At 46.9% G+C, this 25407-nt stretch overlaps 1 protein-coding gene across 2 annotated transcripts in view; it reads right to left on the bottom strand.

Moving 5' to 3' along the window:
* The window catches only part of NUP93 (nucleoporin 93), a 75455-nt gene extending 56221 nt beyond the window's left edge, over positions 1 to 19234 (bottom strand). Inside the window, exons 1-3 of one of the 2 annotated variants that reach the window (XM_039380826.1) lie at positions 19175 to 19234; positions 14074 to 14280; positions 12806 to 12923 (exon numbers count right to left, since the gene is read on the bottom strand). In XM_039380826.1, coding sequence (XP_039236760.1) covers positions 12806 to 12923; positions 14074 to 14252 — 297 coding nt within the window. In that variant the 5' untranslated portion in view covers positions 14253 to 14280; positions 19175 to 19234. Of the gene's footprint in view, positions 1 to 12805; positions 12924 to 14073; positions 14313 to 19174 lie in introns of those variants that run through there. The other variant, XM_027716038.2, reaches the window with a different exon arrangement.
* Positions 19235 to 25407: the final 6173 nt, after the last annotated feature.

The following is a 25407-nucleotide window of genomic DNA, read 5'->3' as shown; positions in this document are numbered from 1 at the left end:
AAACAGCTGAAGCTTATCTTGAAAAGAAAGCTAAAAACTCTTTTAAAAGATATTTCAACAACACATTCTCAGAATCACTAAGGCTTTTGTGTAATAAACACAACTACTGACCACAGAAATTTGACATGGTAGCAATAGCTTGTTCAGCAGATCCTTCTAGTAGCACCTGTGCACGTTCTTCAGAGATTAATGGGAAAAAAATCCCAGATCTAAATCATACCCAAAAAATAAGGAACAACAGACAGCTCTTCCTGTTTTATTTTTGCTGGGCTATCAGAAGTAACAATTAACTAAATATTTGATATTAATGCAAAAGGAAGCTCTGATGATCCCACAGGTAAGATTACTCTGATGGAATGGATGACTGTGCATCAAAAGGCACTGAATTCATACAAACACTTCAAAAGGTAGCTCTGCACTTCAATCATTTACACTCAGGATGGCCCTGGAAAAGAAGAGCCCAAAGGAATCGGCTGCCAGACTGTCAGTCTGAGTAAACAAGATTTAGTCTGTGAAGGGAGCCCATCAATGGCAGTCACATTCATTAACACACTGCACTGATTTCACAAACGGTACTAGAAAGGCCAGCACTTCAGCCTTTCAAACCTGGCACTTCTCAGGGCCATCAACCTCACCCTGAGCAGCACCTCTCTGTGCCCACGTGGAGGCCTCTCTGCTGGAGGAAGAGGTTCCCGCTCATGGTGCTGACAAGGTGTCACTCCTGATTTGCTCCGGAAGCTGGAAGTTCATTTTTTAAGATAATTGGTCGATACTACACAGCAAGGCCAATGATCCAGCGCAGTAACTGTAGCAAAGGGTTGTTTCAAGAGGTAAAACATTTGAGTGAAATAAATTGATAAGCTCAGGAGTTATGTTTAAATGCTGAGGTCCTACCTACCTACACTGCCTCCACAAATTCACTATTGAACAGAACTCCTCAGCTTCTCAAGGAAGTGCATTAACGACACTTTCAGCTTACAAAAACAAATTGCAGCGCTTGCTGAAATATAAATTGTGAAAGAAACAAAAAGCCCTTTTCTTTAGTCCCACGTGACAGCAATTCAATTTCATTGCTGCATGCATTCGCCATAAGGCACAGAGGTACAGGGTACTGGGCATGACAATTTTCAATATATCATTCTGGAACTTCAGCTGGGAAAAGGATGAAATCAGCAAACCGTTGCCACTGACACCAGAAAGAGCCTCACTAATGCAAAGGCACAGCCTGCCCAGCTCCCTATGCTCTGCAGAGACATGGACAACCAGACTGTAACTCCTGCCCCAGATGCTCTGCTGCTTTAACCTGCTTAAAGTCAATTAATCAGCATATAAGAGAGTGCAGGAAACCCCATTCCATTATAAGTGGTGGCCATCCTTCTCCTCCTTCAGCATCTGACTCTTTCCAGTTTCAAAGTTTCCATGTCGAGGTTCATGTAAAGCATCAGAAAAATCCTCATTTTTTTGCTGGATGGCCATAACTATCCAGCACATGTGCCACAAGACAAACACTGCATTTGCAAATCCAGCACCAGGGTGTGTTCCTTCCTATAGATGACACCAGCCAGGCGTGCTGAAGGCAAAAGGATCCACCTCGGAGGGCTGCATAAAATCCACGGATATAGAAACTCCCTGGGAAGATGAACCCTCCCTGGATCCTCTGGGGCACTTCCCACATGCAACATGTTCTGCTGAGCCATCTCTGCAACGACTCGAGCCTTTGAATTGCGCTTCCCACCTTCCTCTCTGAATATGTGGTTTCAAGCAACGTTTGTTGCCAGGATGCATAGCTAATACATAATATATTGGTTGAAAATTAGTATTTCATCTCAGAGAGGAAATGTTACAGGCACTTCTTCAGCGGCAATGCACGCAGAAGAGTCTGAGCAAGAGATTTTGTAAGACAGATACAGCAAACCTGTAACCAAGAGAAGATAGACCTATTGAGACAAACAACTAAATCCTGCCCTTTAAGACACACTGCAGATTCAACCCCCTGCAGGAAGGAGATCTGTTCTGCTATTCTACTGCAAAAGAACGTTATTTCTTAAAGCCAGCAAATACAGTAACCCAGAGGAAAGAAGGAAAGAAGTTAACAAGTTAACAATTCTGCCACAGTGACTAACAGGGATATAACTGAGTGACAAGTTACCCATGGCCTCTTAGCCAAAGATTTACACCTGCTCAGCTCCCCCCTGCTCCAGCAACGAGCCAGAGGATGTGTCCACCTTGAGGGCTTATTTCCATAATTCACTAAGTCAAAAGCTCATGAAAAACAGACACCAAGGTTTTTCTCAGAAGAGGGGGGAAAAAAAAGAAAAAAATCAAGAGGACATTAGCAAAGGTAGAAAAAGCATCTAAGGGTATGAAACCACAGACAAACAACAAAACATTTAGCATAACATTAACTAATGACACACAGCACTATTATGCACTTCATCCTACCAGCAAATAAGAAGCCAAAACATTAACCTCAAGTCAAACAGCAAAACAAAATTAAGAAGTGATGTTGATACAGTGTATCTGTTCAGTAATCAAGCTTCTTACCACTAGCAATGAGCTGCAAATTTTCTAAACAAGCCATTTTTTACCTTGGAAAAATTAAATCAAGACAGATGGGTACTAAAAGAAATACTGCAGGGTTAGCTCTATAAAAAACCTGAATCAAACCAGAGTACAAGGTCCAAATGTGTAATTCCACAGTGGGATAGATCTTTGCATCCAGCTTCCAGCACTTAGCTTTCAGGAGGAGCCAAAGATGGTCACAGTTTCTTTTAGTCAAGAGAATGGTGAGTCTTTTGACTACTGCATTAGTGCTTATTTCAGAGTCATTAAAGCCTTCAGGTTTTTGTACCTACTTAACAGACAAAGTAAAAGGATTTAAACCCACATTTTTTGCTACAAGCCTTGGGGCAGGAGAGGAAAGAAATAATGAATGTTTCAGAGTTACTATATGGTAACCATAGCAGGCAAAATCAATTACTGCTCCAAGGATCTGGAGATAACATGCGAGTTCCCACTCATATGTTTGAAATGTGGTTTGGTTCCCCCCCCTCTCCATTTCCTCCCCCACTTGTCTTCAGAAATGTCTTTTCTCATACATTAGAATCTGGCCCAAAGAATCCTACTGGCTTGCAAACACATTTAGAGATAAGGATTTGTCATGATACTGTATGGTATCCCCACCTGTGCACTCCCACTTATCCAAGATTAAAATCAAATCCTTCACAGATTACTCCTTCTGCCTTTCACACCGGGTTTGGCTACTCTGAACATGGTTATCAGGAAAACCAAACAACAATGGGGTGTTATCAAGAACACCATGTGAGCTGGACAGCCACCCTCAGAAGGGAAACTGCAGGGCAGACCTGGGGAATCAGCAAAAGCATGAGGTGGGAACACTTTGGGGATGAATAACGTTAATAAAAGGAATCAAGAGCTGGTACTTTAAAAGTCTGTGAAATAAGTGTTCCAGAAAGGGCAGATCCAGAAATCCAGTTCATACAGATCTGAACAAAAAGGAAACTGTGTCTGGTTAAATGATGCCAAGCTCAAAACCAATAAAAGGAAATAAATTTTAACATAATCTGTAATTGGATTGTGGAACTTACTACCACAGGAAGATGACAAGGCCAAAAACATAATGGGATTAAAAACTGACTCAGTCTGTATAGGGATATTGATAGTATCTAGAGCTGAGCTTAACACTAAAATTGAGGAAAGAATTATTATTCCTCATGCTTCAGGGAGAGCCAGTCTCTAACCACCAGGGAACAAGGAGATGCCTAATAAAGCAAGCAGATATCCCCATGAACATCTCTGTCAGTGCTTCTCCTCTGAGTTATCTGGTGCTGACAATAAGCACGTAAAGGCAACCAAACAGATCGGTCCCAAATGTGGTCTAAGAAATCAACTACGACAGATTTAGTTTCAGCTAATCCTGTATCAAGTCTAGGATAGCCAACTGAAGCATTCAAAAGGGTTTAATAAAGCTGCTGAAACTGAAATTAAGCACTGAGGTGTTTTCCTGCTGTCTTTCCTCATCCACCAGCCTTTGAACAGCACTCGTGTAACACTGGCAAGCCTTCCCTTTGCTTGCTCAAAAATACCACAAGTTAGAAAACCTCTCTTCCCTTTTCCACCTCTACCCCACAGTAAACATAGGAGATAACACAGAACCCAGAAATTGCTGCTTCAAAAGCACAGTCCACAGAGACTTCCACTGCAGTCACAACAGCTGGCAACATGCTAACTCATTCCTCTATGAAGTTATTTTAAAACCAAATCTCTCCAACCTTCTCAAGCCTTTTTTACCAAGCAACAATTAAGCATGCTGTTCCAATTAACTTAAAAATAATCTGTTAGCTGTGGCTCAAAATGCTGCATAAGCATGTTGGAGCTTCTGGTGGAAGCACCATCATCTTGCATGCTTGCTGAGATACAAGTAATGGAATGGTACAGAAAATTTCCAACTTATCTCCCTTAAGCTTCTTTCACTCATTTTCAAATGCACGGAAAACCAATGAGACATTTCACAATAACTGCTTTTTGTTTTAACAGAAGTTTAATGATTTAATTCCAAGTAAGCAAACAACCCTTTTGCACCCAAAATACTGTCAAAACAGAGACCTGAGTAAAGAGCAGGGAGGAGGTAATAGATGAATCCAGAGCAGAAAAGCAAAGGGAATAAACACAAGTGGAGTAAGAAAAAAAATGAGAGATGAAGAAAGACGAGAAATAAAGGACAGGAAATAAAACAAAAAGGACGCAGAGAGAACAGAAGTTGTGCCAAAAATCTGAACGAGTGAAGCAAACGCATGTATCCTTAGTTCTACCTCAAAAGGCTGCAACTTTCTTTCAGGAGCATATCTTGGCAGGAATAAGAATTCATTTTGACTTCAAAAAGAAAGTTAAAAAACATCCATGCACACAACCCAAACATTTCTTCTGCAAACTGCCAAATTTCCAGGCTGCCGTTTCGCTCAAGTACATCTCAGTTTGATGCCCAGGCATTGATAAACAGTTGACACACTTCTTAGTTAGTGACTATTTTAAAGCAAAGCTTGATAATGCCTAGGATTAAGATTTTGGATGTGGAGTCAAACTGACTAATTACTACAGTGGAGAGGAGGCCACGCACAACAATGTACCTGTGGCCTTTCCCAGACTGCTAAATTAGGCAAATGGTTCAGTGATAAACCCCAGTGGAATTCATCAGTGCAGTAACACTTTCAAGAGGCCTGAGTAAATTAGGGGGGCTTGAAAGGAGGGGAGGGAGTCAAGAGCTGCAGCAGCTGCTGGTTTTCTTAATAAATTTGATGAACTGCCTTGCTGAAAAGAAAGTGTCCAGGGTTTTATGCTGTTTGTGACCACAGGAGTTCGGCGAGAGAGTGTGGCCTGCTCACATTACAGATTTCCCTTGTGGAAGAGTGATTTTTTTCTGTACAGCTCACAGCACCATGAGGAATTAGTTGAGAACGGTGGTCAAGACAATGCTCATGTAATAAAGACTAGCAAAAAACCCTGCAAAAGCAATAGCTTAGGAGAAAGGTAACAAATCCACCTCTCTTACAGGTCAGCTCCAAGTCTTTCTGCCTCATTTCAGACAAGTTTGCTGAAGATCAGAATTCTTTTTTTCCTACTGCAGTTGGGAAATTTTCTTTACTTCTCTTTTTCGGAAGAGCTGAAAAGCCATACTGACTTAAATAGGTAAGTGTTCATTTTTCAATGCCAAACCTACAGCTTACATCCATTAACCCACTGCAACGCTGGGACCGAAAGGTTCTGCCATCTCTGAAAAGTCCCTGCACCAAGGCCTCTGTGTGGCTGTGAGCAGGGCTTCCCAAAGCCAAGAGTTTCCACTTCCCATTTCCACAGAGGCACTGGAAGGATATACCAAGGTCCACTGAGAAAACTGGACTGCTTTAAAAATAAAGAATGAATGAAAAAAAGAAAACCTCCAAACTGTGGTCTTACACTGGTGCTAGACAAAATGCTGCTCATATTTCAGAAACCTCATTTACCTTCTTGTTTATTTTTGACAACTTTTTTCCCCTTAAATGCAACATAGATGAACCTGGTTCACTTCTGTGTGGAATCAATTCCACTGTGAAATTCCAGCACAGCCCTGCAGATTTTTTATTTCAGAGCTATAATCAAGGTACTGGAAATCCTCTCCTACAAGGTCTACACCTTTATTGTAATGGTTTCAAAATTTTACAAAACAAAATGGGAGTTGTGCTTTGCAAAAGCTACATTTGAGCCTCATATAAATAAATAAAACCATTTCTTTAATCCAAGGAAGTGCTCTATGGCATGATACGTAGAGGAGGCAAATTGGCAGGTTGCAAGAATTTGCATCTCAGCAAATTGTTTCTTCTCACCAATCCACTGTAACCACAGAGATGAAACCATTCTACTAAATCTTTCCAGCAGCATGAAAACACCAATTCCAACAGTTCATTTGCACATGCTGAGCACACACTACCTAGGTCAGTGGTCAATGCAAGACCTCAGCCAGCACTAAATTAATGGGACTGCGTGACACGGAGAGGTACAACGTTGCCAGAGGTGCCACCCTCCTGGTTACATGGAACACAGGTCCTGAAAGTCATTAATGATCCCACAGTACTTCCTGCAATAGTAACATTGCTACCAGCAGGGTCTGGGTGAAATCCTGACTCAGATATCACACCCAGGTTCACTCTATTAAAGGATCCTGCAGTGCTTCCAAGAGAAGCAGAGATATTTACACCTCAGCATAGGAGATGCTTTTGGGATATGTGATGTCAAAGCTGCCTTTTATACCACATTTGCTCCTTCACAGGGGTACGAGGTAACATTCAATTAGGAATTGGAACAGCTGTCATCCAAGGGCAGAGCTACACAGCAAAAGGAGAACAGGGGAGGGGAAATGGAGACATTTGCTAAAAGTCTACAGTTGTACCTATTTGAGATGCAGAGAACATATCTGGATTAAGCAGACAGGAAATGTGAAATGTGCCAGGACATAGCTGAATTTAAATAGATCAATAAACACAGCTAATAGAACAAGAGTTCCCAATTTTTCCACCTCATGACCTTGCACTAGCATAAAGTTTTGAAATATCCCTTTCAGACCCTCTTGTTTACACACGCTGTTCCCAACTACCTTGGAGTCAGGAATCCCTGATCAGAACCATAATGAACTGGAACATCACCACATAATTACTCCAATCAGCATGCAACCAAGCAAAAAAAATAAATTTGAAATAATTCAATATCACAGCATTTATTGAGTGACTGTAATCTGGCCAACTAACGAAATGCCAGAGTATTCCACATTAAATGTGCCAAGGTTTGGGTTTGGGGGGGCATGCATGTTTGTTTTTAAGGTTAGTAAGGCCAGGGTAATTTAAAACTGCACTACTAAACCATGTTGCTGCAGTAAGGAAAACTACAGAAAACAGCCACTTACTAAGGATGTGAGGGAAAAAGCAACAAGTAAAAAAAAAATAACACCAAAACCCCCAAATACATTCCCAATGTCTTTGGCTTTTTTTTCCCCCTCTCTCATCTCTCTTTTTCTACAGTGTGATTCACTCACCTATCTGAGGCCAAAAGGAGGGAGGTTTATTTTTATTTTTTGTGTGTTTGTTTTTGTTTGTTTTTTATTCTTTTTAACTTAAACCAAAACAACCCCCAACCATGCTGGCTATGAAACAGAGAAGCCTGCACCCTTAAATCCCAGTCACATCCTAGTCTATGCACATCTTGCCATTTTCCAGGACATCCTTTAATCAGGACAGGCCTTGGGAGGCTCAGGGCCAGCCTGTTCATTCTGATGGCTCTGGGACACTGTCAGGGTCAGGAAGGTGGCAGACAGGCCATCAAACCCCTGGCTGTCTCACCCAGGTTGCAAAAGCCCCTTGGCTGCAGTTTATGTAAAATTGTTACACGTTACCTAAAGAAGGGAGACATGCAAACACCTCAGAGGTGGGCTGAGGAAGTTTCTGTAATTTATATTTCTAAGGTCCACATCCCTTAACTCCATTTGCTGCACGTCAAAATACTCATTCACTCCCTATCACTGCTTTCTTCAATTGTGTCAAAACTGCCTCTGGCCACACTAATTACCAGGATATTTATATTCTTGATTTACTTGCCCAAATGTGTACATGAGGGCTCAAATCCTGAATGCAAGCAGTGAGACAACCTAGGCAAAGGAGACAGCAGGGTTTGACACTATCTGCACTACCAGCGGGAGGACAAAAATAATGACTTCTGAGAACCTTTGTAGAAAGGTATTTTTGGAGCTATTTTTGGAGCCCAAGATTCCTACAGCTTTCGAAGAATTCAAACTATGGCTGCAAATAATATTTTTCACTCCTTGCATCGCAGCAATGCAAAGAAACCAAGAGCAACCCCAAAAAACCGAGGTGGAAGGCTGTCCCCCTGCATTCCCCACCGCGGCTCTGCGATGGTTAAAAGGTCCCCACAGCTGTGCTGGCATCATCGATTTGGGTGAACGAGGAAGCGACAGAAAAATAAAGCCACCTTAATTTCAAGCTCCATTAGAACTGAAGGACTTGGGGGCGGGGGGAGAAATCAATGTTTGGCAAATGGGAAAGGACAAAATCTGCAAAAGGAAAAACGCATTTTCAGGCTAAGCTAATGCAAACAATGGATGGTGAACAGCACTTGAGGCTGCCCCTTTAAGGTTGTGTCAGCATTTCCATTTATAAACTCTGATTTTAGTTACCCTCTAGTAGATTACCCACAGGCTTTGGTATTATTCTAGCAGATACCACAAAGTATATCACAAATGGTAATACAGAAGAGCAGTAAGAGCTAGACTGTTGAATAACACACCCTTTCAGTACCTGGTATAATTTAAAAACTCTTACTCTAACAAATCATATGCTTACATATACACAAACAGAACACATAGTACTGGAGCAAGCAGCCTGGCACTCAGATTCTACCAACACTAAAGCAGAAGTCAAAGCTATCTTTGATGCAGAACCTGTTCATGGTATTTTGAAAAGCTTGAAAATATCCCAGATACTTAATTTCAGTCTGTCTCCATTGCCACTTGGATGGATTTCAGTCTAACCCTCTGCCCTCATTTAGATAAAAGCTCTTATTTCTGTATCTGGACCTCCAGAGAGTTACTCAGTCAATACTCTGAACATCCACACCCAGAAATCAAAACCAAACTCTACTATGCAACCTTTCATTTCATTTCTGCCTAGATCAGAAGGTCAAGGTGAAACAGTTGTACAAATGAAATAATTCAACAAAATTTCCCTTCAGTGTGATGGAGCCAGGCCTTCACCTCAATCCTCCTAAGCAGATGAGCAATGCACGCAAGGAGAGCTCGTGTCTGCCTCTAGCATTCATTTCACAAATCTGCACAGAGCCGGAACGAGCTTGAAAAGTGAGAGCAAAGCCATTTCTTACATTTACCACCGTGATTTTGGGCGTAGACACTTCAAAACAAGCAGGGAGGGGGGTAAAATCTAGGATCAAGCCAATGTGACATGTTCAAAACCACAGCCCAGAATAAAGCATAAACATACACTGTAACCAGGCAAACCATCTCAGCAGGTGTGAATCGGACCTGGATCCTGCAACCAACCCTTCCCAGGTACCCAAATCAGTTTATGTGCACATAGCCTGTCTTTGGGATACAGACTTCCATGATCAATTCTTACCTGGGATTTTTAAAAAACACAAAGAAACAAACAAAAAGACCCAAGCACACAAATAGTGCCAAATATGACATTGAGAATCACTTGAGTTGCACATTCAATTTTGAAAAGGTTTTGCCAAAATGCCCCAGAAAAATCTTGATCTGTACAAATTCTTGACACAAGAATTATTATAAACTGAATTTACTGCAAGAAGTGTTTGCTGTGCTGCATGCAATTTAAGAACACAAGCTTTGAAATGAGAGAGGAAAAATACAAATTCCTATAATTCAATGGCAAGCCCAGAATCTTTTACATAATCTTCCCGGTCTACTGCTCTAGTGGGAGACATTTCCTGGACTCACAACCCTTTTATGTGCAAGCAATCTACATTTTACAACTGATAAATAATTCAGATAATTAATTGAGCTGCAATTTGGTGCACTTTTTAGTCAGCACTACAGTGTACCATTTAAAGAGGTTCTGTACAGAAAGTCCCTCCTGCTTGTTAACCCAAGTCGAGACTTCTATTAAGGTGAATTCCTAAATCTATTAAGGTGAATTCCTAAATTCTCTTAACACTTTCTGAATGTTTTGCACCAGCATCCTGGGACTTCATGCCTTAGGATGCTCTCCTCCACATATAAAAGAATAATTAAAGACTCTACAAAAGTTTCAGACAGGATTTAAGGCTAAATAAATTTGCTGCAATCTACACAGAGTTGCATGTATGTGTGTTGAGCACGAGGAAAAGACAAGACTGAGAAAGGAGAGCTGAGCCTGCAACACTGATGATGAAGTGTGAACCAAGTTCATTAAGGATTTATGAAGAAGTTTTTGCTGGTTAAAAAGAGGAATGGTTACGCTGGAAAGCACAGGCTGAGGACTCGATGCAGAACAGAACAGCCCTTCCCAATCCACAGAATTAAAACCTTCCAGCATGTCTGTGTAAATACTGAGTAACAGTAGAGTAAAGTCTCCTAAAGAAATAAACCAGATCCCTCCCTTTTATCACTGTTCACTCTGCCTTTCAGAAACAATGGGAGCAACTTATGGAGGAAGGATTATACACAGTGCAAAAACGAGCAGGGACAAAACATTCAGAACTCACACTTCACTCATGTGCCTGCAAGATGGTCTAAAAGGGAGCCCCTGGTCATGCTTCCCACTGCAAATCACTCTTAGCTAATTGACTATGAATGTTCTCTGCACATGGCCTGCAAAAAAAATTTAAGATTCCAAGCACGTGAATATTAGGCCTAAGAGATGAGTCGTTAAAGTGATCACTGATTAAACCACCAGTGTTAATCATGATGCAAAAGAGCAAACAGGGAACTTTGATTTAAATGATTGATTTTAATCCTGTTTCTCATTTGTACTTTTAAGCTGTTTTCCTAAAGAAAGGGCTGAATCTCACTGGCTGATTTGGCCACTTAAACACATTGATTTACAATTAACCAGCAGTTTTATGTTAAACTTGAAGCTTTTCCTGAACAGGAGGATACATTCAAATATTGACAAGGGTGACTAAAAAAAAAATATACTGGAGAAAACATTCTGGGGTCACCGTAAGAATATACCAGAATCATGGTAACAAATTAGGCCTCGAGATCTGGTATAATTAAGAAAGAAGAAAACCTTCACATTTTAGTTAGGTAACCAGTCATAATATAAAATGTGATTATCAGGCAGCCCTATCTATTTTCTTACATGCCACAAATCTCAGATTGAAAGAGCGAGCGCTCCACTGCTTCTGGGCTTGAGAATCCACAAAAAGATTCTTCTTAAAGCAGAAAGGAAAAACACCAGAAATCAAAGAAGAATTAGCAACAGTAGTAAACTCTAAAGAAAAAGAAAAAAAGAGGCAAGAGTTCTTGAAAAAAAATCTAGACAGAATGAGGTCAAGGAAGACTTGTACAAAGTTTAACACTACCAATTAGAAATACAACAACATCACAAACTGGAACAAAGGAATAAAATGAGAAAAGATAGAAAGTGAACAATGCCAGCGGTTTAGAGCTCTCACTCTATGATCAGGCAATAGATAAAGTCTCCAGAGCACACTAATTTTTGGTGAAAGCAGGCCTTAGAGAACTGGGATTAAATAAGTCTGCCTGAAGACAGGAGACCACAGGGCTCCTAACACCAGAACGAGACTAAACTAAGGGCCCATTCACCCAAAATGGACGGTACCAAATGCTAAAATAAAACATGCATTAGATAAAATGGGGTAATTTCACATGCATCCCTGCCCCTCCTGAAGTTAAGTAGTTCAGAGCACACTACTCCTGAAAAAAAAAAAAAAAAAAAAAAAAAAAAGAAGAGCTTACAACTCTTTTAACCCTCATAATTTAGTCGTCTGCCAGTAAGGAGAGAAGATAAACTTTAAAATGATTAACCAGTAATTCAGACTGCTACCTTCAATGCAACCCACAACGTCGATTCCATTACCAGCCCTTAACTGAGTAATGAATCCTGCAGATTTCATCAGGAAGATACTCTACAGGGGCAGGCGACGGCCGGAAAGCAAAAATAGATGGTTCACATGAATTTTTAAGGCACCCAGGGAGACAATCCACAGGAAAATTTACAAGATTAAATCACCTGGTAAAGCATATGAAACATGGCAAATTCAGTCTACCACCAAGACAAGGTTATGACATCTGAGATACAGTGAAAGAAAAAAGCTACACTCACCTCTTCTGCTTGTTGATTTAAATGGCCCCTATTCCAACACCTCAAAATTGCCAAGTGGTTCCACATGTGATTTTCCAATTAAACATTAAAATAGGTCTCAAAACTACGAGGGAGAAGCATCCCTGGGCAATTTAGGCTTGCAAGGCCAACCAAGACAGGTCCACAAAGAAAGTAAGTATGTACCTAGTTCTTCTTGACTTCAGCAAGAATTTGGATCTTAAAATACATGTCTGCTATCTTGACACTTAATGCTGCTTCTGACAGTTAACTCAAACATCTTTCATCATTGAAAGCAACATCCCTCCTCTGCATTTCCTCTAGCCAGTGAATTAAACACAGAGCAAGAGCATCTCCACAGAGGCCTAAGAACAGGTTTGAACCACAGCACAAGAACGGCAGTGACCAGCACAGTGTAATTCACATGTCACAAATGTCCCTACCTGGATGTCAGTGTCCTTCACAGGTTCCAGAGGCTCAAACGTAGTGACTGCACTCAGGCTCTCGAGTCGCTGAGAAATGTGAGATATATCAAGCCCTCTAGACCCCAGAAGAACAGACCTATAAGGAAGAAATTGTACAGATATGAAATTAGTATTGAACAGACAGAACTCCAAACCCAGACTCGTTGCCAATATTTAGGTCAGCAGCGAGCCACGTACAGACAGTGCTCCCAGACATGTTATAAAAACTGCACAAAACCAAACTTAGAACAGCCCTATGTGTCTATCCAACCACCTCAGCCTGCTGAACTCTTTCTGCTGTTCCACTGCAGTGCTGCACAGCTGCCAAGTCCTTCCAGACAGAAAAAATGTACACTGTGTTGGTAAAAACACCTTCAGCAGCAGCCAGAGCAAGGTATGCACTTTTTGGCTTTAGCGCCCAAAATCGAGAACGGCAGCTACTCAAATAAATCCTTCAATTACTCTGTTGTTTTTTGGAAGTATGAGAAAGATGGGAGGGAAAAAAAAACCAAAACAAAAAACCCCTGTGGTGGGGAAAAAACGTGTTTTTCCCCCGAAGAGCCGAGAGGGGTGAGAGGAGACTCCCTTGTGTGTAATGGAAAGAGATCCAGCTACAACTCCAGCTATGACTGCTGCATTGGAGAGGAGAGACACTGCTGCCCTGAAAGTGGAAAGGATCTTTCCTTCTTCCCTTCTGGACTTTTATTGGAGGGAAAAGAGATTTGATCCAACATAAATATTGCTTTATCATAGGAGAGATAGTTAGGATTGTGTATATAATGTATTATAATATTTATTTGTGTAATAATTGTAATATAATTCCCTTCCCCCCATATTGAGTCTTGTGTTGTGTCTGGAAAACCCCCCTCACACTGGGGTGAGTTGTGGGAGGGGGGCTTGGACTCAAGAATTGGATTTTTGGGGGTTTCAAACCACGACACCCCACACTAACCAAATACCAGCTTTGCAGTCATCGTATTTCTCCCAGGCTCGTCCTCCTCGCAGGAGTCCCCACCCGTTAGAAGCTAAACCCCGTGAGCAGCTTCCCCTGCCCGTGCAGGGTGTGCAGTGCCAGTGCCCCACACGGGGGGTGCAGTGCCAGTGCCCCACACGGGGGGTGCAGTGCCAGTGCCCCACATGGGATGGCAGTGCCAGTGCCCCACACGGGATGGCAGTGCCAGTGCCCCACACGGGATGGCAGTGCCAGTGCCCCACACGGGATGGCAGTGCCAGTGCCCCACACTCACGCCTTCACGTCGGCCGTCTCCTGGGAGGTGCGGGTCAGGGTGCGGGAGCGCAGCCGCTCCCCGGCCTGCTGGATCTCCTGCAGGTTCCGTTCCACGTGAGGCAGCTCCGAGATCCCCTCTGTCTCAGCTGCCAGCTGTTCTGCCTGCTGGAGCAGCTCCCCAAAGCCGTCCGTGTCCATCTCTGCAGCAGGTTTCACTCAGGACACACTTCGGAGAGAGAGAGAAAATTCCTGATCAGCTATAAACTGTTTCCACACTTGCAGGGTCACAGACTGACCAGCAAGAGCAGGTCTTCTAGAACAGGATGCTCTGTCCATCCTCCCCAAGCATTAAACGCCAAGGAAATCCTTTCAAGTGGTCTCAGAGAGCTTTCCCTTGCAGGACTACAATTTATGGACCTGTCAGAAGTGGGATGCAGGTGCCATATGACAGTTCATATATTGCCTTAATACAAAAGAAGGGTGAAAGCAGAGAAGTCCCAAGGAGAATTTAGTGTTAATTTAGCCATAAACTACTTGTACACACACATAAATAAATAGCTTAGAGAACTGGACTCCCTGATCCTTATGGGTCCCTTTCCATTCTATCATTCTGTATTTTTATATATTATAAACAGATGCGTACATATGCACGATTGGAATATAGGAGGGCTGAAAAAACACATATAAACATGAGGTTAAGAGCTATAGATGCACATAGACAGCCATAACTAGCTATTAAAATGTGTTAGTCCATATGTCATTAACCCCCAGTCAAAAGAAGTACACTTTGTTCCAATGTAGAAGGCCTGGGATGAAATAAGATGAACCAGATCTCAAGCATTAGCTCCAGCTCTTTATCATTTACTCCAAAGTAAAATCACTGGGGACTATCTGGTTCAAGGAAGCCCACCGAGAAGAAAACAGAGATTTTTACAAACCAACAGTAGCCTGCAATTCAAGTATTTCTTGGTACCCCTCAACCACACCAAAGCAATTTTACAGCACAATTTGAACATTCCTCACGTTCTCAGTCTCGCCACCATTCCCAAGTACAACTACCAGTGGCAGTGCCTTCCTCTGTCTGGACAAATGATTTAAAAGCACTGCATGATGATTCATTCAGACATATGCAGTTAGAGAGAGAAACCCATCCCTCCCGCCTGGGTGCCAGGACAAACCCCACCAGCCGGCATCCAGGCAGGGAGAATTTCACAAGCACTCCCCACACACTTCTGGGAAGCTGGGAGCTGCTGGGGGAGGCAGGGATGGGATTTGCACTGACTTCCTAATCAGGTGAGATAGCAGAGACCGGATTTGTTTGCCCAGAGTAGCGTGCCACCGAGATGGAGCGGAACAGGGAGGAGGAGGCTGGAAATAAGCAGTTTCATGCCCTGCAATGCAGTACAGAACATCTTTCCAGTGTTTACTTGCGATAACTCAGGTGCACCCCTGCCAGGAACAGCCTCTGTTGGCAGACACTGACCAGAACAGTCACATTCTGTACAGCTACGAACTGATCAGCTCCTGAGGGAGCAGTGACTGCGGGAACAGCACAGGCATCAGCCTGATTTGATCCGATCTGGTCCACTTCCTCTTTTCATTACCGAGATAAAAAGCCGGCAGTGTAAGAAGCACTGACTTCTCAGAGTACTGAAACCAAAAGCATGAAGAATCAGTGCTAGAGAACTGCTCCCAAACCTGCACATTTTAGCCACAGACACCACGCCAATACCATGTAAGGTCTGTCCCATAAATCTGCCTGTGTAGGGCAACTGCAACAACTCTGTGAGACTGAACTCAATTCAGCAAATACAGAATAAACTAGTTATTTTGGAGCAAGTTAGAAGTACCTGTGATTATAACCAAGCACTGGAAGGGACAATTCAAAACTTAGAGAGCCAACACTAAACAGCTTTTTCTAAGTGACAGAATTCAAATATTTAGACTGAATATTCGTATTTTCGGAACAGCACGAACAACTTTGTCTCCACCCTGACAGAATTTACTACAGTCAAAAGACTGCAGTCTGACTCTTCAGGCTGCTGTGCAAGATGGAAACTGCTACCACAGTAATGAGCAGAGTGATGGCAGACTTTCATATCTGGCTGGGGAAGGAGCAACAGCTGACACCTAAAGAAAAGAAAATACGTCAGAAATTAAATTAACTTTGGTGAAACTAGATCGACCTTGGGCTAAAAGCCAGGACTGAAAAGGCTCTTCACTAAAACAGCTTTGATGACTTATCAATAGAAGCTCCTGCATTAGACTATGATTCCATTAAACCCCAGTTTAATGTTTCCCCAAAACTCAAAACCACACATAAGCACTATATATTGTAAAAGTTAACTGAATTTAAGCCAAAAAGAAAATAGGAAGGATGACAGGTTTCTTAAGTCGCTTCAGACTGATTATAATTGATGATTTATTACCTAAGAAATGCTAAAAACTTCTCAAGAAGTTTTCTAAGGAAGTTATCTAAGGAAGAATGCTGTACCTATTCTACTCCAAATATGGCCACAATAAACATTTTACTGTACTAGATTAGTAAAGACACAAAGCTGAAATACTCCAACCAGCGTGTGGAAGAGTCTGTTGTACTTCACATGCTGACGGGATTCGTGTCATCTAATTAATTAACTTCGAGAAACAGAGTAAAAACTTCAGATTTTTCCAGTGCTGTGGGAAAAAGAAAGGAGGAAGGCATCAGAGGGGACAAGGAAAGCCTCACCCACTACATTCAGCATAACTGATGGACCAAGAGTTCCCCAAGTTGCAGAAAGATTCCTCAAAACAGGAAATGAAGAGGAAGAAATTCAGCACAGGCCTCTCACAGGGGCTCCAACCTGAGGGTGCCCAAGAGACCCAGTCTGATGAGTCAGGATCAGCTTCCTGGGGAGGGCAGACAGAAGAGTGCAGTGCTAAGAGAAAGCCGGCAATTCTCTACTTGCTACAGCCAAGATCTGAGGCAAAAGTGCTTTTCCAACAGGCTCCAAGCCTGGGCTGCTCCAGAGAGTGTGGCAGCTTCTGTCTACTGAGATAAAAATGAATAAGTAAAAGGCCCATTTTGCAGGCCTGGAGAATTCTGTGCGAGCAGAAGCAATTATACCCAGCTCTTGCATGGCTCTTGGCAGCAGCAGACACGGAGGCATTTCAGAGAGGAAGTCAGCAACATAATCCCCCTGTTACAGACAGGGGAGCTGATTAAGAAATGCAGAGATGGAAATCAAAGAGCAGGTGGTCAAATTTTTGTTTGTTTTTAAAGGAAAGCACAATTACATTTATAGGATATTAGACAGACACTGAAATGAGCTGCCTTCTAAGGATGCAGACACTGATACTGGGGATCTTGAAGAGTAGGACAGGCATAAAGTAGAAAGGGTGGAGACCTTCTTATCCCTCATCAGCAGCAGGAGAAACCATTGGGGTCAACTCTTGAGGTCTCTTCCTGCCTTATCTTCCATGAAAATTTCATTTTCCAAATGAAAGTGACCAGGTACAACCCAAATATTTGCTGCACACTTTCACCCTCTAGCCTGTAAAGCACAATAATAAATATTTAATCAAATCTAACAGAGGGGAAACTTCCATACCCTAGTTACTCTAAAACCAGATGAAATCAGGATAGGCCAGCTTAAAAACAAATACCTAAAAGCTCCTGAATAGGCCACACAGCAATGTTCCAAACCTATTGTTTCTTCTACTACCGTTCAATCAATGTTCCTCTGCCTCCCATAAAGACTTTCAGTCCTGCATCTTCTCTTCTTCATCTCATCTATAGGTAGACATGCAAAAGTTCAATCTTTTTATGGCCCCAAAGAGCCCTTACAGTATGTATGTTGAACAAAAATTTTTTTTTTTCAGTTTTAAAGGCAATAACATTCAGTTATTTGCTCTTGTGCTGTGAGAAAGGAGAAACAAGAGCACACAGCTCTTCTCTACTCTGTTCATTATTTAGCCTGGAACTGAAGAGTAGGCATTTTAAGTGATTTCTTCCAACACATACTATCACATATTTTTTAACACTGCCTTTTATCTGTCATAAGTTCCTCACAGTGGTCTCAACCCCCACTGCCCTGAGTAACTGACTCAGCTGGAAGCTTTGTCATCTTACCACCCTCCCTCCTTTCCAAACATTTAGTACTTATTTTAAGCACCTGACTCTCACCCAACTCAGCAGGGCACTAACTTCCCACTGAGGGTAGCAAACTGACCCTCATTAAATAGAGCATTCGGTTTATCATTGGAAATTCCTTAAATGAAACCCCATATCCTGCCCCCTCACCGAATTCCCTGTCATATCAGCACCACAGAAACATTATGGATTTAGATGACAGAATCATGTACATTCTCCAAGCAATTTTAAGCTTTTTCTATTTGTAAGTTTTCCCAAGGGGTAGGAAACCTTTTTAAGACAAAACATAAGTGAAGAGTGGTGAAGTACACAGGAACTGGTGTTTCTTTGTCACCCTCACCTTAGCTCTCTGTGCCATAACTACTGTCCCTAAAACACCATGACCAAACTGCAGAAGAGAAACAGCCCTTCTTTGCACCTGGACTTTAATTCAAACCCTTCCACTTGCTGTTCAGATATTCTGGGTTAGAATAATGTTGGCATGCAGATGGCACCTGACAGTCCACAGTAGTTGCTAATTAGATACCAATACTCAGTGCATCCACAGCTCAGGGTTTAACACAAAGATGCCTCAGCACCTTCACAGAAGTCTGGCTGTTGCCTGCAGTTGGGACCAAACAGGGAAAGCAAGTTACTCTGTACACTGTGTGCCCTTTATGATGACTCTGGGAAAACCAAACCCATAACATAGTATCTTGCCCAGGAGAGACAAACAAGTAGCACTCTTCAGGTTCAGGAACAGAGCTCTGCATCCAAGGTGTGCTGTAAGAAATCCTTACAGTCATTTTCACCTCTTTTACCTGAGAAGTGAGACCTGCTGTTGGTAGAGAGGACCTGTGAGCTGGGGTAAAGGGAAAGGGCTAATCATCATCTCCTTCAAGGACAGGGTGAAGGGTCCACATGAAGTGTTTAAAGACAGCTATCCTCTCCTGCACCAAACTTACTGACCTGAAAAACACCAGAGCCCCAAACATCATATATGGTTTACCTTCTGCATCCCACCAGGCATACACAAAAGCAATGCCTGGCAACTTAGTGGTTGCTTCTTGGTGTGATTCTTGGGGCTGTGCTGTGCAGGTCCAGGAGCTGGACTTCAGTGATCCTTGTGGGTCCCTTCCAACTCAGGATATTCTACGAACTACGAGGACACACGAGCTTAACAAAATCTGCTGTGAAACAGCAGTTGAGCCAGGGGCAGGGCTGTGAGCACTGTGCCTTTCATGAGCTCAGACACAGGACAGCAGGTGTTCTTTCCCTCATAGCAACCTTCCAGTATCTGAAGGGGGCCTACAGGGAAGCTGGAGAGGGGCCCTTCCTCAGGAACTGCAGTGACAGGACAAGGAGTAATGAGTACAAACTGAAAGAGTGGAAATTTAGGTTGGATATTAGGAGGAAATTCTTTACTGAGAGGGTGGTGAGACACTGGAACAAGTTGCCCAGGGAGGCTGTGGCTGCCTGAAGCCTGGCAGTGTTCAAGGCCTTCAGCAACAGGGTCTAGCAGGAGGTGTCCCTGCCCATGGCAGGTGGGGTTGGGACTAGTTGAGGGTTCCTTTCAACCCCTTAACATTCTGTGATTCCCTGGGAACCAGCCATTACTCCTGCCGTGCTGAGGAACGACCCCCACGCACAGAACTTGAAACAGAGACACCAAACCACACGCACGCACAACCCCGCGCTCCTGAAACCTCCCCGAACAACGAGCTTCAGCTTCCTGCGGCCCCACCACGGCACCCTGGTTAAACACTAAGTTCCTCTCCTACAGCCAGGCTCGGCGCTGCCGACCCGGCTCGGGAGCACAGACCCGTCCTCGGGCACCCGCAGCCGGCCCCGCTGCGTGAGCTCTGCTCGGGCAGCGACACGCGGCAACTCCCGGGGAGCCCCACACGGGGAGGCCCGCGAGCGCTCCCCGCCAGCCTCCCGCCGCAGCGGCCTGCACGGGCCCCGCGGGCGAGGGACGGCTGCCGGGGGGCTCGGGGCCCGGCGCGGGGGGTGAGAAGCCACAGCGGGCAGAGAAGGAGGAGGAGGGAGGGGAGGCGGCGGGACGCGCAGCCCCGTCCCGCCCGCGCGGCGCCCGCCCCGCCCGCACCTCACCTGCGCTCTGCGCCCCGCGCCGCCCGCCGCGCCCGCCGGCCCCGCGCCGCGCGCCCCCATTGGTCGCCCGCGCCTCCCTCCCCGCGCCCCCATTGGCCGAGCCGCCGCGCTTCCCCGAGGCGCGCGCTCCTATTGGTCCGGCCCGCCCCCCTGCGCCCCCTCGCGAGAACAGCGCCGCCGAGGCGGTCGCGGAGGGACGCGCGCACGGCGCGGCGGGGGCGGCGGCTCCGGGGCCCGCGGGTTCGAGGCTGCCCCCCGCCACTCCGCCCGGCCCCGCGCGCGCCGCGGCGGGATCGCCGGGAGAAATCCAGGGAGCACAGATCCCTTCATCCGCAGTGACAGCACCCGGGGGAACGGCGTGCGGCCCAGTCGGGGGAGGTTTAGCTTGGCTATTAGGAGAAGGTTCTTCCCCAGAGGGGTCGGGCACTACCCAGGCTCCCCAGGGCAGTGGGCACAGCACCAAGGCTGCCAGAGCTCCAGGAGCGTTTGGTCTCCGAGGGGGTGAAGGTGACTCACAGCCATTCCAGCTCAGCCACCTTCCCCAGCAAAAAAAAAAGTGCAAACGCTGAATTTTTCCCCTCTGAGGTAGGGAGGTTGCTCTCCCTGAATAGTGACACTCACTGGTTGTTCAGCAGCTAGCTGGTGTCACCAAAAAATCATTTTTTTTCCGATGCTGTGTGCCTGCCTGGCTCCCTGGAGTCCGTGTTCTTTGTAAATCTGTAGGTTTAGCAGTTTCTGGTGTGTTTAGCACTATATGCTGAGGCCTGGCACATATAAAGTATGTTTTCTCTGTGGCATGGGCTGTTCCATGCTCTGGGGTCTGCTGTGCTGGGGCTTGGCCCACAGGGTGCCCAGTTAAACCAACCGTGGAACTTCATCCCAAAAATCAGCAGGGGGAGGGCGCTCTGGCGCTGGAGTGTTTGGGGCAGACAGTTTGAGGGTGCACTTGTCCCCGACAGGATGCCCTGGTGGAATGGATGTCCTGGTGGGATGGGTGCCCTGTGGGATGGAAGTGCCTTGGTGGGACAGACGTCCTGGTGTGATGGGCGTCCTGACGGGATGGGTGCCCTGGCAGGGTGGCCGTGCCACCCCACCTTTCCCTGAGCCCGTCCAGGCTCCCGGGGCACCTTTCCAGCGGAGAGGAGAGTCCTGGTCTGCCCGGGGAGCGGTGCTGGTGCCTCTGGGACGGGAGGGGGGAACAGCCGTCCTGAGGGGCCGAGACCGGGAGGGAACGGGCACAGGCAGGGACCGGGGGAATGGGGACAGGCAGGGACCCGGGATAGCGGGCACAGGCAGAGAGCGGGGGAGCAAGGACGGGATGGCACCGCGGGAAGCGGGGACGGGCAGGGACGCGGTGCTGCGGGCAGGCAGGTGGCAGCAGATCCCTGCGGAAGGGCTCGGCGCGGGAGGAGCCGCTCCTGCGGTGGGGCCCGAGCCCTCCGAACGGTGGGTGCTGTCCCCTCTGCAGTGGGTGCACGGGGCGCTGTCCCCTCTACACCAGGTGCCCGTCCCCTCTGCCCTGGCTGCCCATCCCCTGAGCATGGGGGGCTCGTCACTCCTGTGCCAGGGGCGGTTTAGATCGGATATTAGTAAAAATATCTTCACTGAAAGTGTTGCCAAGCACTGGAACAGGCTGCCCAGGGAAGTGGTGGAGTCACCACCCCTGGGGGGATTTAAAAGACGTGTAGGTCTATCACTTGGGGACATGATTTAGTGGTGGGTTTGGCAGTGCTGGGGTAATGGTTGTACTTGATGACCTTAGAGGGCTTTTTCCACCTTAACAATTCTATTACTATGATTCCCCTTCTGCACTGAGTGCATTTTCCCTCTGCACTGAGTGCATTTTCCCTGGGGACAGGGTGTATTTCCCCTGTGCACACGTGCCTGTCACCTCTGCACAGGGTGTGTTTACTCTCTGCACAGGGTATGTTTACTCTCTGCACTGGGTGCACCTCCCCTCTGCACACAGTGCTTGTCCCCTCTGCACAGGACAATGTCCCCTCGGCACAGGGTGTGTGTCATGTGCACAGGGTGCTCGTCCCCTCTGCACCCAGCGCATCCCTCCTCTGCACAGGGTGCACACCCTGTCTGCACAGGGCACGTGTCATCATCACGTCAGCAGGGTCATGAACATCCATCATGCCTCTGGGGCTCATGCAGAGCCAGAAAAAGTGGAACTGAATGCAGCCCCATGGGCAGCTGCAGGGCTGCCTGACTGGGGTTGTGCCCAGGACCCCCTGCCCTGGCTCCCCTTGGATGCCCCGGGGGGATTCTTGGTCACCTCCAACCTCTTCTGCAAACTGAGCTGGGCTTTTCTTTGAGGGGCTGGATAAAGCACATCAGCCTCTTCTTGCATCAAGCAAAGGCTCCCATCGCTCTCCTGCTATACACAGCTGTCTGCAGGCTGAGAGCAGTTCCTGCTTCATCAAAAAGTACTTTTTTATATAGAAAATGCTCCTGAGGGGACCAGAAAGCTCTCAGGTACCTCACTGAGTGCAGCCATAGTCAAAGCCAGGTGCTGGATATATCCCAGGCCAGTGCCTCACATGGATGGCCTCACCCCTTCCGTTTATCCTGTAGCTTTCCTCTCCCCAGGCCCCTCTTGGGGAGGCTGGAAAGGGCACCGAGGCTGAGAGTTCCCACCTCTGCCAGATGGATGTGCAGGTAGAACCAGGAGCAGGCAGGGCAGGCTGGCACCAGCAGGGTGCAGAGGTGTGTACCCACATCTCACCCTGGCACGTCACTGGGAACAGGGAGCAGTTGGTGCCTGAGGCTCTTCCTGTGAGGGGAAACCCCATCCATGCCCCAGCTTTGTTTCTGGTGCAGGATGTGGGTGCCCAGCCCCAGGGGGCTCAGTTTGCAGCCCCTCTGCTGCAGTGGCTGGGGTCACAGCCCTGCTGCACAGTAGGGCTCCAGCAGTGGGGCCAAGCCAGTCTTGTTTTCCAGCAAAGCGTCTTCTCATGGGATTTATGTTTTTTTATATGCATTTAGGGCAGGGCAGACCCTTATAACCCATCTGCAGCGCTAAGCCTCTGTTGCAACAGGCAGTGCTGGAAGGCTGCTTAGGCAAAGATACACTAATGTAATAGGGCAAAGCATTTAAAAGGCAAATGGGTGCTGAGCTGGGTGTTGCTTTTCTCCCTGGCAAGGCTGGGTGCTGAGCAGGCTGGGCACCGACTGCAGAGCCACGTGCTGAAGCTGGGCAAACCTTTGGGGAAGGGGTGAGCAGCTCCCCTGGGTGCCTGGAGCATCCCTGGGGACTTTGTGCCACCCAACCTAGCAGAAAGGACTACACGGGTGCCAAAGGGACCGATTTTGCTGCTTTTTAAATTGGTCCTGCCCCTGGTGTCTTGCAGCCAAGGGCTGGAGGAGACATCCCTGTCAGGCTGAGCTGTCCCACTGCCCCAAGAAGCAGAGAAAGGGCGATGGCAGCAGGGCTGGGAACCTGCATCTGTGGTGGGGCACACCCAGGGGACATGTATGGGCAAGCCAGTGCTTGAAAAATGACTCTTTCACTTGGCAGAGACTTTTGGAAGCAAAACACACCTCGTGCATCTTCCCAGTGTCTCCCTCCCCCACTCCCAGCAGCCACCCCTCATCCAGGCAGCCGAGTGTTGCTTTCACGGCTGTGGTTATCTGCCCTCCTGCCTCTGAAGGTCATCGCAGCTCCAAGCAAGGTGTTCCCCAAAAATGAGCCGGAAATAAGTGCTCCTGCACGGGCAGGAGGAGCCAAGCACTGTAGCTGGAGGTATTTGGCATGGGGAGGCTGCAGGGAAAGTGCCTGTTTGGGAATGATCTGCTCTGCAATAGATTGGGGTTTGTAAAGCACAAGTTCCTGGGGAAGAGAGGTTTGTCCCCACTAGGCTTTCTCCAAGTGCTCTCCAGCAGCAGCTCAGGGCAGGCACCTTGCCAGCCCACGCCACCTTCCCATGCTTGCTCCCACAAGCTCTTTCACCCAGAGGAAGCTCCAGAGTGGTGCAAAGGCACCTGCCATGAAGCCAAAGAAAGGCTGGAGAGGGCTGGAGCCCTCCCTGCCACTGCTCGCTCACCCCCCTAGGCATGTCACCTGTCCTCATGGGGAGACCAGCTCCTTAAAGATGCCCAGAGCCACCCCGCTTGCAGGATGAGATGTCCCATGTCCCGTGTCCCAGGCTCCTTTCTCCCCCCAGGGAGGCACAGAGCCCACTCAGGAAAGGCCACGGGGGTGTTCGTGAGCAGCCCCCTCGCACCCTGCAGCGACAATTCCCACACGGGTGTCACGAGTGGTGACCGTTCTCAGCCTCCAGCCCAGCCCGACAGCAGCACTCGTGCCTCGAGAACAAATCCTTTATTTCCATCCAGTTTCACCACTGGTACCGAAAATACGAAACGTGAAAAGAAAAAAAAAAAAGAAGTAGTTTTTCTCCGTGCCCCCCGCCCCCGAAGCGTGCCGGCTATTTACAGCGGAGCCGCGCGGCTCAGTGGCAGCAGCTGCACTTGCTGCTGGCCGGCTCCTTGCACACGCAGCCCTTGGCGCAGTTGCTGCAGCTGGCGGGGCAGCAGGAACAGCAGCCTAGGGGGGGACACAAGAGTTAGGAGGCGGCTGGAAGGGAAAGGGGTCCCACGGGGCAGGGCCACCCGGTGGAGACTGGGAAACACCACCTCTGTGTTCCCAATGGGCTGTGATCCCAGTGCGCTGGAGGTCTCCACGAGGGTCCCACAGGACAGGGGCAGCCCTCCCCACAGGGAGGAGCTGAGGAGGTATCCATGGGCCAGAGGAAGAGGAAGGGATTCCACGAGGGTCCTACAGGGCAGGGGCCTCCCCATGGGGGAGAGGAGGGGTCTCCATAGGGGTTCCTACAAGTCAAGAGGGGGCTGTCTACGGGACAAGGGTTGGGAGGTCCCCATGGCAGTCTGACAGGGCAAGGAGGGGTTCCCCTGTGGGGCAGTGAAGTGTCCATGGGCTCCCACAGGACAAGGAGGGATTCCGCTACGGAGCAGGGAGGTCCCCAGGGCGGCCCCCAGGGCAAGGAGGGGTTCTCCTATGGAGCAGGGAGGTGCCCATTGGGGTCCCACAGGACAGTGACAGCCTCCCCCTCTCCCCAGGGCAAGGCCGGATCTCCCCACCCTGAGCCCCCCACTCACTCTTGC

The sequence above is a fragment of the Pipra filicauda genome, unplaced genomic scaffold, assembly GCF_003945595.2.
Source record: "Pipra filicauda isolate LSUMZ 115617 unplaced genomic scaffold, ASM394559v2 scaffold205_size1947385_pilon, whole genome shotgun sequence".
In the NCBI taxonomy this organism is placed as follows: domain Eukaryota; kingdom Metazoa; phylum Chordata; class Aves; order Passeriformes; family Pipridae; genus Pipra; species Pipra filicauda.
The sequence above is the reverse complement of the archived record's forward strand: the minus strand, read 5'-3'. Positions and strand labels throughout refer to the sequence as shown.